The sequence below is a fragment of the Thalassophryne amazonica genome, chromosome 20, assembly GCF_902500255.1.
Source record: "Thalassophryne amazonica chromosome 20, fThaAma1.1, whole genome shotgun sequence".
NCBI classification, from domain to species: Eukaryota; Metazoa; Chordata; class Actinopteri; order Batrachoidiformes; family Batrachoididae; genus Thalassophryne; species Thalassophryne amazonica.
Genome location: NC_047122.1, coordinates 41,285,522 through 41,298,083, shown reverse-complemented (window position 1 = coordinate 41,298,083; position 12,562 = coordinate 41,285,522). Strand labels below are relative to the sequence as shown.

At 38.9% G+C, this 12,562-nt stretch overlaps 1 protein-coding gene across 1 annotated transcript in view; it reads right to left on the bottom strand.

Annotated features, from left to right (window-relative positions):
• The window catches only part of LOC117502203 (CUB and sushi domain-containing protein 3-like), a 1,088,443-nt gene that overhangs the window by 424,466 nt on the left and 651,415 nt on the right, over positions 1-12,562 (bottom strand). The window contains 1 exon segment of the mRNA XM_034161241.1: positions 7,074-7,253. Coding sequence (XP_034017132.1) covers positions 7,074-7,253 — 180 coding nt within the window.

Genomic DNA, 12,562 nt, shown 5'->3' with positions numbered 1-12,562 from the left:
TGTGATTTGAAGGACGCGTCAGCTGGAAACTAGCAAAGGCACGAGTTGTGCTGTGCTCTGTTTAGTGCTGGGTATAAGATACATCCCTGTATGTCTTACCGTGGCATCATTTGTGTTCAAATGAAAGATTATTCAAAGGTGTAGAAGTTCCCACTTTATGTTTGACCTGACTGGAACTATGCCGCGGAGCTGCCTGTTGCCATGCTGCACATTAACTGCATTTTTAAAAAGCGCTGTGCGAGCCCCTTTTGAGCATTGCATCATCTTAAACAAGCATTGCTGTGACTTCTTCTGACACCTCTGACGAACAAAACACTCTTAGCCTCAGGACAACGACATTTTCTTCCCAGGTACAAAGTCATCAAAGTCACTTCAGCTGTCTGTCTCATACTTTTAGAAACTTAGTTGTGGAACTGTGTTTGAAAAAGTCTGCCTCATTGTAAACAACAGTTGTTAAATACTGAGTGTACAATACCAATATAAACTTGCAAATTCTCATATATACTGTTAATTTTTTGGTACACTTACTGTACCCTGACAGATTTTGTTCTCATCTGTTGTCTGCAAGTGATTGTTGTACAAAATATGGCTTTGTCTGCATCCAGTGTGAAATTGCTGACACGTTAAGGAAAGGTAAGTTTAAGGAAAGGTTTTGATAAAAGTTGGAGCTCTGAATGCTTCTAATCTGGCTGGTGGTAAAGACCCGTGGTAAGCAAGTTAATAACACCAGAGAAATACAGATAGTGACATGCTGAGCGCCAGCCAAGACGCAACTCACATGAAATCATACACCACCCACACACTGCCCCCAAAAGACCTGCAGTCAAACTCTGATCAACAAATGTGGCTTATAAATTCACTTAAGAAGGTGATTTTCTTCCACAGCAGAAAGACCTTGTATGTTATCATTTCAAAAATAAACAAAAGGACACAAAGCAATGACATCATAAAGTACTGTGGAAAAAAACATTATGCACGTGCAAGTTGATCAAACAAACAAATGGGCCTATCTTGACATATTATAGTGTTTGCACAGGAAGGAGCAAGTCACAAAGGGGTTTTATTTAGTGTCATGGGTGTGTTTTATGTGTGACATGAATTACACCAATCAGGATGTCAGCTGTCATTTTTTTTAAGAGCCAGGGTGTGCTTGAACCTCACACTTTGCAATTAAAACAGTGGACTCAAGTGAGAGTGAATGAACCTTTGCACGATGTGTCAAAGTGTGTGAGAGAAGAGGCAGTGACTGTAGCTCCCTCAGATGAAGCAGTAAGCACAGATTTTGCATTTTTACATTCGTGTTTGCTTTTATTTTATTGAAATGTTGTTTTCAATTCAGTTTTGTTGTGTGTACAAGCAGAGTACAAGTGTGTTGTGCACCCATCTAAGGTTTATCTGAATATTGTCCTGTTATAAATACCAGAAATATACTGCGCTTTAAGGTGCAATCATCTTCTGCTGCCACACGATTGCAATGCAAGAGTTCTACACCTGATCACATCTCATTTTAAGACCAACACACCCATGGGCGCACAGATGAGTTCAAATGCACTGACTGTGTAAAGAGCATGAGCTCAAAGCATGAAAATAGTGACTGCATCAGTTGGAATCGAGAAGTGACATGAGTGTTGCATGCTACTTGGCACTAGGTGGAAAACAGGGCCCATACTAATCAGTGATTTGGAAAATCATATTTTAAATGCCCATATATTTTTAATTTAACAAAAATGAAATGCTGATGTTGTTTAAATTAAGTAAAATGTTAAAGAATAAACTATTTAAGTGTAGGGTTACAAATCTTGTCATAAATCAAACAAACAACAACATGAATTTCTTTGGAGGTATGCTGACTGGTACAAGATAACAAAATAATTTCAGATCATCACTAAAAAACAGCCAAATGGTGGGTTAGTGGATAGCACTGCAGGAAACCTGCAGGAAATCACTGAAATTATGTATTTAAGTGTTTAAAAAAATGAACATTTTATTTATTTATTTATTTTATTAAATCGATAAGACAGATTTAGCAATATATCTTTGACTTTAACATGCCTAAAACCTTTGCAAAGAACTCTATTTTAAAAAAAGTTGGTTTAATATTAACATGATGTGTATATAAATATGAAATTGTAGGACTATTTAAAGAAAAGATCAGTGAAAAGAACCCATAAATAACATGTAGGCAAACTGACTCGATCAGTGAGGAGTTGTTATTGTTGTTATTTTACTAGTATTTAAGAAAATATTTAGCTGAAACATCAAAACAAAACTGGATTAATGATTCTAGGGACCAAACTGGTTGGAGCAGATGGTCTCTTCATAAAGTCTGGTTTTGTTCGGGTTTTCTTGCTCTTTCTTTCTTGATTAACAGGCTTTTCACATTGAACGCTTCATAAGCTTCAGGCAACGCCTACCAACGCTTTAACGTGTGTGACGCGTGACGTCAGACGCTTCACTTCGGAAGCGGCAAGGAGATTGCTACGTCACACTCTGGCTGTTTCCACAATCTGAAAAAAGTTGAGTGATCGCCATGTTGAATTTGTGTCGCCTGAACCACAAAAAAGCTTTAAAAAACAGCAGTAGAACGATTCTTCCATCACCATGCTGGGAGAAGCTTTTTTTTCAGCTCCTTTTCAGAGGACTGACGACTTGGTGGGATACTGATCAAACCACGACAACGGGCCGACCCGCAAGGAGAAGCTGGGATTTGGGGCATCATTCCTGGGCAGAGCAAGGCAGGCAGCCGGGGTGATGGAGCAGACCCACTCAGTCCGAAATCTCCCACTTTTTGGATATATGCAAAGTCCCAGTTTGACCAATGGAGTTTAGCAGCTAAAAGTAAAACATGACGTTTACTGCGCTGCTCTGAAGATTTATTGATCAGCTAACATTAGCTTAGCCTTTTAGCACAGTTGATCTGAGTGAACGCTTTAATTTGTAAATGGTTCAGTCTTTTTTATTTTTACCAAATAAAGCTACAGCTTTTTTCCAGAGACCACAAAAGCTCAACTTTAAATAACTTTTTTTTTGTCAGGTGTTTTTTCCATCATTTTTTTTTCTTTTTTATATATATAAACTGTTTATGTGTTTCTTTATATTTTAAGAAATATTTTTTATTTGTCCCAATCACGAACATTTGCTGTGCAGACAACCTAAATACATTGATGAAGTGAACACCATGAAGTCCAGTCGAAAGAAAACATCTCTGCTTGTCTAAATAGGAGAAAAGTGTCTTCAGCAACACCACCAGAGTTCAAAGCTGCAGAAGAGACCTTCATCTGGTCCCGAGAATCCAGCATAACATCACCTGCTTCTAAATAAAAGGCTCTTTCAACAGCAACTATTTTATTATTTTTTTAAAAAGCTGTTTCATTTGATATTTTAACAATAAATAAATGGATCATTAAAAATGTCCACAAAATCAAAGTCAAAAGATATTTGCACAGGTAGAAGCTCTCCACTTATTGTGCTCAAATTCATATTTTAGAAATGACTCTGTCCTGATAACAACATTAAAGGTAATTACATATTTTGACGTAATTACAAATTGAAATGACTAAAAAAAAAAAGAAACATTTCCAAAAAAACATTTCACAGCTCAGCGTGTCTAAAGTTGGATTGGGTTGAACTTTGACCACGTCAGCCTGCCGACAAGCAGCAATGCGCGCTCCCGTCAGAAGTGTCGCTTTAGCTCGGCTTTTGACGCGATGCTTCTGACGCCTCTAAAAAGTAACGTGTCTCATTGACAATAATGCTTTTTAAACCGATTCCTGACGCCTCTGACACTTCCATCACGTTCAATGTGAAAGGCCCATAAGTCATTCGTAATGAAAAATGGTACATCCAAATCCTTGTTTTCTATACTACTGCACTGATTTACATTTAAAAACAGGCATGTCTGTCTATTTGTGCAGTGTAACGCTTTGTTTACCCCAGATTCCTAAAAATTCTGTTTTGTTTTTTTTTGTTTTTTTGTTTGTTTGTTTGTTTTTTGTGTGTGATTTTTTTTTTTTTTTTTTTTTTTTAATGGCCACAAGCAGAACTGTGAAATTTCACAGACAATTAAATTATTTTGGCTTCTCTCTCTCCCTTTTTTTTTGTTTTTTTGGCTCAGAGTCACCATAGCAGCACCAGTTGTATGCCAGGTGGCCTTCTTAATGATCTCAAGCTGTACAAGTTGAACGGAGTATGGATGGCCATGAATCGGGGCCCCTTCTTTTTTGTTATTGGTTCTTTATTAATAGTCCCCTGTTGTGTCCTGGGTTATCTGATTTTATCAACATGAGAGAGCAGGCTGATGTTCACATTTATCGACACACAAACGTGTTGCTAAATGCTGGTGTCTGGCTTTTATTACTCCAAAATCAATTGTTCATGCACAGATACTAATATCCCTGACCATGATTACGTTCAAAGTGGTTACAGCAACAGCTGGAGTAAATCAATACCTTAATTTACCATTGATCGATAACCAACCAGAGCAATAATGACTGAAGCTTCTGAGAACATGAGCAGATATTAGAGGGCTGCTAAACAGCTAATGATCTTTTAATTCATCTGTGATATAATAGGGACAGCTGAGTAAACCTGAAGAAGACATCACACTTCAGGGCTTATTTATGTGTAGATTTTATCAAAGGAATTGCTGCGCTTTTGGAATAACACATAAAAAGATACATTCTGTCATAACGTTGTATTTTATTATCTGTTCTAACTTATTTTTATGACCTGTTCTAACTTTTTTATTACTCTACTCTAAGCATGGTTAAATTGTTTCATAAACTCAGCTGTGTAACAGCAGTAACCTTTTCAGAAACGCCAAATCAAAAAAAAATGTTAGGCTTTTTTTTTTAAAGTATGGATCGACACAGAACTGTAGCTAAGGCAGCTATAGTGAGGCTCTCCTGTAGTAGACTCCTTACCACTGTTACTCCAACACCACTTATGATTCACACGGATATTGACTTTGGTATATTTCAAAAGGAGATGTGGTGATACTTGTTCTTTTGCTGACGCGATGTGGTGATACTTGTTCTTTTACTGTCCTTTGTGGGGAGCCCTGGAAAAGAATTCTGTATTCCAGAATTCCCCCTCAGAGCTTTGATTGGTCTCATTATCACATGACTGGTTGGGCCAGCGATAAGGGTCAAGAACACAGCTTGGCTTTTCTCTGGGCTCACTCATTTTTTTTCTCCTCTCTGCTTTAAGAGGAACTTGTTGGCAAATCATAGCATTCAGAAAATATCAGAAAAATTATAATACTATTATGAATAATGACTTTTTATAATTGAAGGTGGAAATACTTAGTATACTTACCAGTACAGATCCTTAAAATTGCAATAATTTGAAGCTTCAGGAATCTGAAGTTGGGATTGTTGTATGCTATTTAAGTGTGTGGCATCATTACAAGAGCTTTCTAAGGCCTTCAGAAAGACGACCGTAGCAGCCTGAGTCTGGGAAGGGATTTATAGAGATTTCCCATTGCCACTTTCTCTGGGGAAGTTTAACCCAGCAAACTGAGTTCAGGAGCAGGCCTTATGATCCAAGAACACCATAATGCCATCAAAGGAGCTGCTGGAAAAGTCAGCTCTGGGTGATCAAAGTGTATATGTCTGAAACATTTGCTGTCCAAAGAAGAAGATCAGACCAGGACAGGTTTGCCAATGAAAGCCCTCAAAGAGGACCAGCACTTCTGCAATAATGTACTATGGAGAGCTACTATGGACTATTTTCAGATCTCTCCACAGATGTTCAATTGGATTCAGGTCTGGACTCTGGCTGGGCCACTCAAGGACATTCACAGAGTTGTCCTAAAGCCACTCCTTGACATCTTGGCTGTGTGTTTAGGGTCATTGTCTTGCTGAAAGATAAACTGTCACCCCAGTCTGAGGTCAAGAGCGCTCTGGAGCAGGTTTTCATCCAGGATGTCTTTGTACATTGTTGCATTCATCTTACCCCTCAATCCTGACTAGTCTTCCAGTTCCTGCTGCTGACAAATATCCCCACAGCATGATGCTGCCACCATCATGCTTCACTATAGGGATTGTGCCTGGTTTCCTCCGAACATAATGCCTGGCATTTATGGCAAAGGTCCTTCAGGTTCCTTGTGGCAAACTCCAGGTGGGCTGCCATGTGCTTTTACTGCCCACTCTACCATACAGGCCTGATTTGTGGATTGCTGCAGAGATGGTTGTCTTTATGTAAAGTTCTCCTCTCTCCTCAGAGGAATGCTGGAGCTCTGACAGAGTAACCATTGGGTTCTTGGTCACCTCCCTGACTAAGGCCCTTTTCTCCGATCCCTCAGTTTAGACGGGCGGCCAGCTGTAGGAAACGTCCTGGTGGATCCGAATGTCTTCCATTTACGGATGACAGAGGCCACTGTGCTCATTGGGACCTTCAAAGCAGCAGCAATGTTTTTGTACCCTTCACCAGATTTGTGCCTTGAGATAATCCTGTCTCAGAGGTCTACAGACAATTCTTTTGACTTCATGCTTGGTTTGTGCTCTGACATGCACTGTCAACTGTGGGAACTTATATGTAGACAGGTGTGTGCCTTTCCAAATCATCCCAATCAACTGAATTTACCCTGAATTTACAACTGAATTTAACTGAATTTACTGAATTTAGCTTACTACAGTTAAGCTTTAGAAACATCTGAAGGATGATCATTGGAAACAGAATGCACCTGAGCTCAATTTTGAGCTTTATAGCAAAGGCTGTGAATACTTATGTACACGTGATTTCATAGGGTTGGTTTTTTTTAATAAATTTGCAAAATCTAAAAAAAACCAAACTTTTTTATATTGTCGTTATGGGGTATTGTGTGTAGAATTTTGAGGGAAAAAAATAATTTCATCCATTTTGGAATAATGTGTAATGTGGAAAATGAAGTGCTGTGAATACAGAAAAAAAAAAACCACAACTTATACAATACTCAGGAAAATACAATATACAATCACCTTCACTCCAACCCAGAAAACCACATTCAAAGGTATTCTTTCACTTACACAACAAGACAATTATCAACACAATACCAGGATGTTCACACAAAAATAGAAGTAACTGTAACTCACCAAATGGTTGGTGGTTCAGATCCCTCCACCTCCAGGTAGTCATACTTCTCCTCGGTCTGGAAGTCTGTAAAGATGACAGAGATGGTGTCTCCGGGTTCGGCCAATAGGATCCAAGTACAGTCGGCCTGGTTACCATAGTTGCCAGGATAACCGGGACTGGTCACCACCCCACTGCCGCCCCTCACAGTGCCCCCACATGTGTCCTCAGCTGTCAATCAAATCAGAGTAACAAATAGAAAATCTGGGTTAGGGAGAGGAGGAGGGACCGAGGGGCGGGCTTTTAAAAATTTTAATAAAATTTCTTTCTTTTGGATTGCGTTTGTCTTCACAGATATGCGAGATAAGGTGGAAAAATACGTAATTAGTAATTAACAATTATCTTTTTCTCCCCAGTAATTCAAACAGATTACAAATTTGCCAAACTAACTCCCCAGCTACATTTTTTCTTAAATACCTTTTTTTTTTTTTACTTCCAATCTTATGTTTTAACCCAACTGTGGAAAATTCCACATTTTTCATGCCACATAAACTATCATTTCATGTCAGCGAAACATACTGGAAGAATATGTCGCTCTTACCTGGTAATGCGTAACGTCTACGGCAAAGCCAATTGATTCTATTTAATGAGATTGTCTTTCTTTGCCAATTTTAATAATGGGTGGGGCTTATGGGCCGGGCTGTAATTCCTGTCACACTCAGAGCTGCCGTACTCTCCTCCTAAAACAACTTTATATTCCATTCCCTCCGCTCTCATCTCCTCCAATCACCACCAAGAAACTTTAGAATCCACATTTTGTCCCAATTGGCTGTTTCAAAGTCAGTCTATCAATTAATTGGCAGTTACTTTGAAAATATTATGACCAGATGTGATGACAGACATGTCAAATTTTCTGGAATTATTGGATCACATCTGACTAATGATGTTGTTGATAATTGAGTGTAATACTGATTACTGCATAACAGATAAAGACACATGGATTGCGCTGTGCACACGGCATAAATTAAACACATAATTTATACAGATACCCTCTCAGATAAAAAGCAAATCAATCCAACACTGGATCTTGTTGTATCACTGGCACATGGGTTGAATTTTAATTTTTAGATTAGGAATGTGCTCAACTCACTTAAAGAAAATAAGTGTAAACATATTAATGAAGTAACTTTGAAAAAAAAAAAAAAACATTGTCTCTCTTTACATTTTAAGATGAAAAAGTGAATTGAGCTCAACTCAAAGAACCAGTGCCCCAGTGATAAAAGACACTGATGACATTTTACTTTTTTCTGAGAGCATACAACTTCAACTGGGAAGGCTGTATAAATTATAGCTGTATAATTTATAGTTATACATAAAAGAGGTAGTACTGCATGTAACACACTCTTAAAGAGGTTATGAGTTTTTCTACTTATCAGTGAGTGCAATTTGAGATGACCTGTGATTAACATCGCTGTACAACACGTTATATCTTTGTATGATTATTTTGTGAAGTAAAACCAGACGACCGTCATCTTAAAGTGCACCCACTGACAAGCCTAAAAATCCACATCCTTCGTAAGAGCGGCCACAGGAGCTGTCAGGTGTACATGCAAATCGGTAGCAACCTCATAAAATGCATGTATGCATGACAGCTATAAGGGAGGGACCAAGCCAGACTCCACCCACTGAATGGGTAAAGAGAATAACTGTAGTCCAAGACTCACACCAGATGGGAACCAATAGAAATGAATAGAAAAACTGTTAAAAGAGACTAGGAATTGGACGGAACACAGTGCGCTGAGTCGAGACAGGAAATACACAGAACCTAACAGGGGAACATAAACCCATAAGAAAAAACACAGATGAACAGAAATTTAAAATAAACAGACAGAAATACAACAATTTTACAAACATGTCAGATTAAAAAAAATACCAACAAAACAAAATGACTTATCACAGGGGAGTGTTCAGCAGATCAGCTGACAAACTGGGAACAGCGCATGAAAATAAAGATGCGTATTATCCCCATATATATACTCAACAAAAATATAAACGCAACACTTTTGGTTTTGCTCCCATTTTGTATGAGACAAACTCAAAGATCTAAAACTTTTTCCACATACACAATATCACCATTTCCCTCAAATATTGTTCACAAACCAGTCGAAATCTGTGATAGTGAGCACTTCTCCTTCGCTGAGATAATCCATCCCACCTCACAGGTGTGCCATATCAAGATGCTGATTAGACACCATGATTAGTGCACAGGTGTGCCTTAGACTGCCCACAATGTGTGTGATAAAACTGCACCTTTCAGAGTGGCCTTTATTGTGGGCAGTCTAAGGCACACCTGTGCACTAATCATGGTGTCTAATCAGCATCTTGATATGGCACACCTGTGAGGTGGGATGGATTATCTCAGCAAAGGAGAAGTGCTCACTATCACAGATTTCGACTGGTTTGTGAACAATATTTGAGGGAAATGGTGATATTGTGTATGTGGAAAAAGTTTTAGATCTTTGAGTTCATCTCATACAAAATGGGAGCAAAACCAAAAGTGTTGCATTTATATTTTTGTTGAGTTAACTGAAAATTAAGTACATCATATCAGTTTATTCATATAAGCCACCACAGACAGACAGACAGACACTTACAGACCATTCAGTTCAACACAGACACAGCTTCATTCCACGACAGTTGAGAAGGTTTGTGTAAAATGACCTAACACCCAGATCCAAGACATGCTGAGACCCCGTCATATGTGCAGCACGCGACTACAGTATATTAGAGCAAACTGTGTGTGTGTGTGTGCGTGTGTGTGTGTGTGTCTGCACCATGGGAGACAGTGCTGCTTGCAGGATGACAGCTGTCACGGGTTTATCATGACGACAAGGTGCCACAATCTTGCAGCAGGTGAATATACACACGCGCGCACACACACATGCACACATACCCTTCTCTCCTTCCGGCTCAGTGATGTGTCAGCACCAGCTGATGGACAGGTAGAAAAGCCTGAAGGTGCACTTTGGGTAAGTCTTTTTTTAGAAAAAAAACTCAACTTAAAACCTAAACATGACTCATTATGAATGTGTGCAGCAAACCTTTGATGACACTGATGTCATAACGTTACTGCATTAAGAACTATTCATCATGATGTGGTTTGTCTTCAGGCTTCTCATTGCTGCACCCTGCAAAACTATATGTGAATCATGCTACAGTTTGAGAGATGTCGCCCTGTCTTTTTGTTCCTCTATTCCTCCCATGGTCAAACCTGCCTGATGTGAGTGATGGTCAACCCCAGAAATGCCTTATGGCAGAGGTAAAAAAATTAGTGTCAGAGGTCAAAATTTAAATTTTTCACTCTGATGTTACATAAACGTGGCACAAATATGCGGGTGGTTTTTTTTGAAACTGCACAGGTAAGATCAAATTTGCCAAAGTCACTGGGGTCAATGCCATTGGGGTCAAATGTCAAAATTTAAGTGTTTCACTATGATTTGCACCAAATGTGGCACATGTATGGAGGTGGGTTCTGGAATTGCAAGGCAAGGTCATATTTGCCAAAGATCGAGCAATGGGGTCAAGATCACTGGGGTCAAAGGTCATATCTGCCTGCCATTGGCTTGGCCTGTTCCTCCGAGATCCTTTTGCTACCTTCGACCAAACTTGATATGTCAATGAATGTCACCCCTTACATTGCCCAAAACTGAATTGCGTATAAGGTTGACAAATTTCATTTTCAACCCAATTTGGATCAAAAGTGGCCTACCGGTGGATTTCACTTCTTGACTAGATCAGCAAGAAGTCAATCATTTTGGTAAATCAAATCGATTTTATTTATATAGCGCCAAATCACAACAAACAGTTGCCCCAAGGCACTTTATATTGCAAGGCAAGGCCATACAATAATTACGGTCAAGGTCAGTGGGGACAAATGTCAGATTGCTATTGTCATGACTGTCTTCATGCTCACGGGCAGTATTACCTTGCAATTTTAAATAAGCAAACTCATGACACAATTAGGATCCTTAAAAATTAGATCCATCTAAGGAGGTCAAAGTATGTTCTCACGTGTGTCTGTGTTGGTTCATTTGTCATCTAGTAGGGGTGTTGGAAAAAATGATTCACGTCCGAATCGCGATTCTTATTTATTACGATTCTGAATCGATCCAAAATGTCAAAGAATCGATTTTTAAAAAGCATTTTTTTAAACATTTTCTTGCTTACTCGCTGCGTGTACTGTTTGTCAGGCAACGGCCTCCGTACTACAACGTCCCCGCGAGGGGAGGGTCCGGCGTGCTTCAAACATTCGTGAGCTGCAGAGTTCAGTGGCTGTAGCTTAACATGGTGGACGAAGAGCTAATTCAGCCAGCACCGTCTTTGCTGAAGGCAAATGTTTGGGCGCATTTTGGATTTACTATTTGCTGCGTGGGAAGGAGCTTGACATGACTTATGCAGTGTGCAAAATCTGAAAAATGAAAGTCAAGTACTTCGGAAACACTTCAAATCCGCAAGCCCACATGCTACGCCATCACCCGGAGCTAAAAGAGCGGAGCAGCGGTATCTGCCGACTACTGACCAGTGCTTCGCTAAACTGCCAGCCAACTCTGAACGAGCAAAGCAGATAAGTAAATTTACATCTAGAATCACTTGATTAACCTTGTAAAGCTGCATTTACTTAAACAGAAAATTTTTTAAGTAATATAACTATTTCTCAGAGCTCTTTGAATCGGAAATCGATTCTGAATTGAATCGTCACCCCAAGAATCGGAATCGAATTGAATCGTGAGTTGTTGTACGATTCATATCCCTATCAATAGTATGGTTTAAAATGAGATTCGTGTAGAGGTGATACATAAACTGAGTCCAGACAATCATTTTCACTCTAATCAGAATAACTTTATTAGTTTCATCAGTTTCTCATGAAATTACACCATTAAAAATAATAATTTTCAAAAGAAAGTTTGGTGAAGAATCCCTCTGCTTAACTCGCAATGGTCACATGAATGTCAACGTCAAACTGTATGACTGACTTTTATCACAATCACAGCGTGGTATGACAGACAGATGAATGGTTGGTTGCAGGAAACATCACCCCTCATGCCCAAAAGACAGATATTCACACGTTCATTTCATATCAATACATAGAAACATATGTAATATCATGCAGATATGAATAACAAATCTGCAAATCCAGACAGGAGATAAATACGAGCTGAATATAATTCCTAAATTTGAAACGCTGAAAAGTCAAAAGCTTCAAATTTAATAAAAAGTTTGGATAAGACTGAAATTAATTTTGAAGGACGGCAAAATGTTTTGACAGGCTTAGAAAAAACAAACAACAAATAAACATCAGCTTTGAAAGGATGAATCTCTATTTCAACCTTTGGGAGAGCTACATTTGCACTTGTGCTGCAGGCTGCAAGGTTTCAACACCAAGTTTAACAATTACAGAACATTTATTTGGCAAAAAAAAAAAAAAAACTAAAGTGAAGCCAGGATCCTTCAG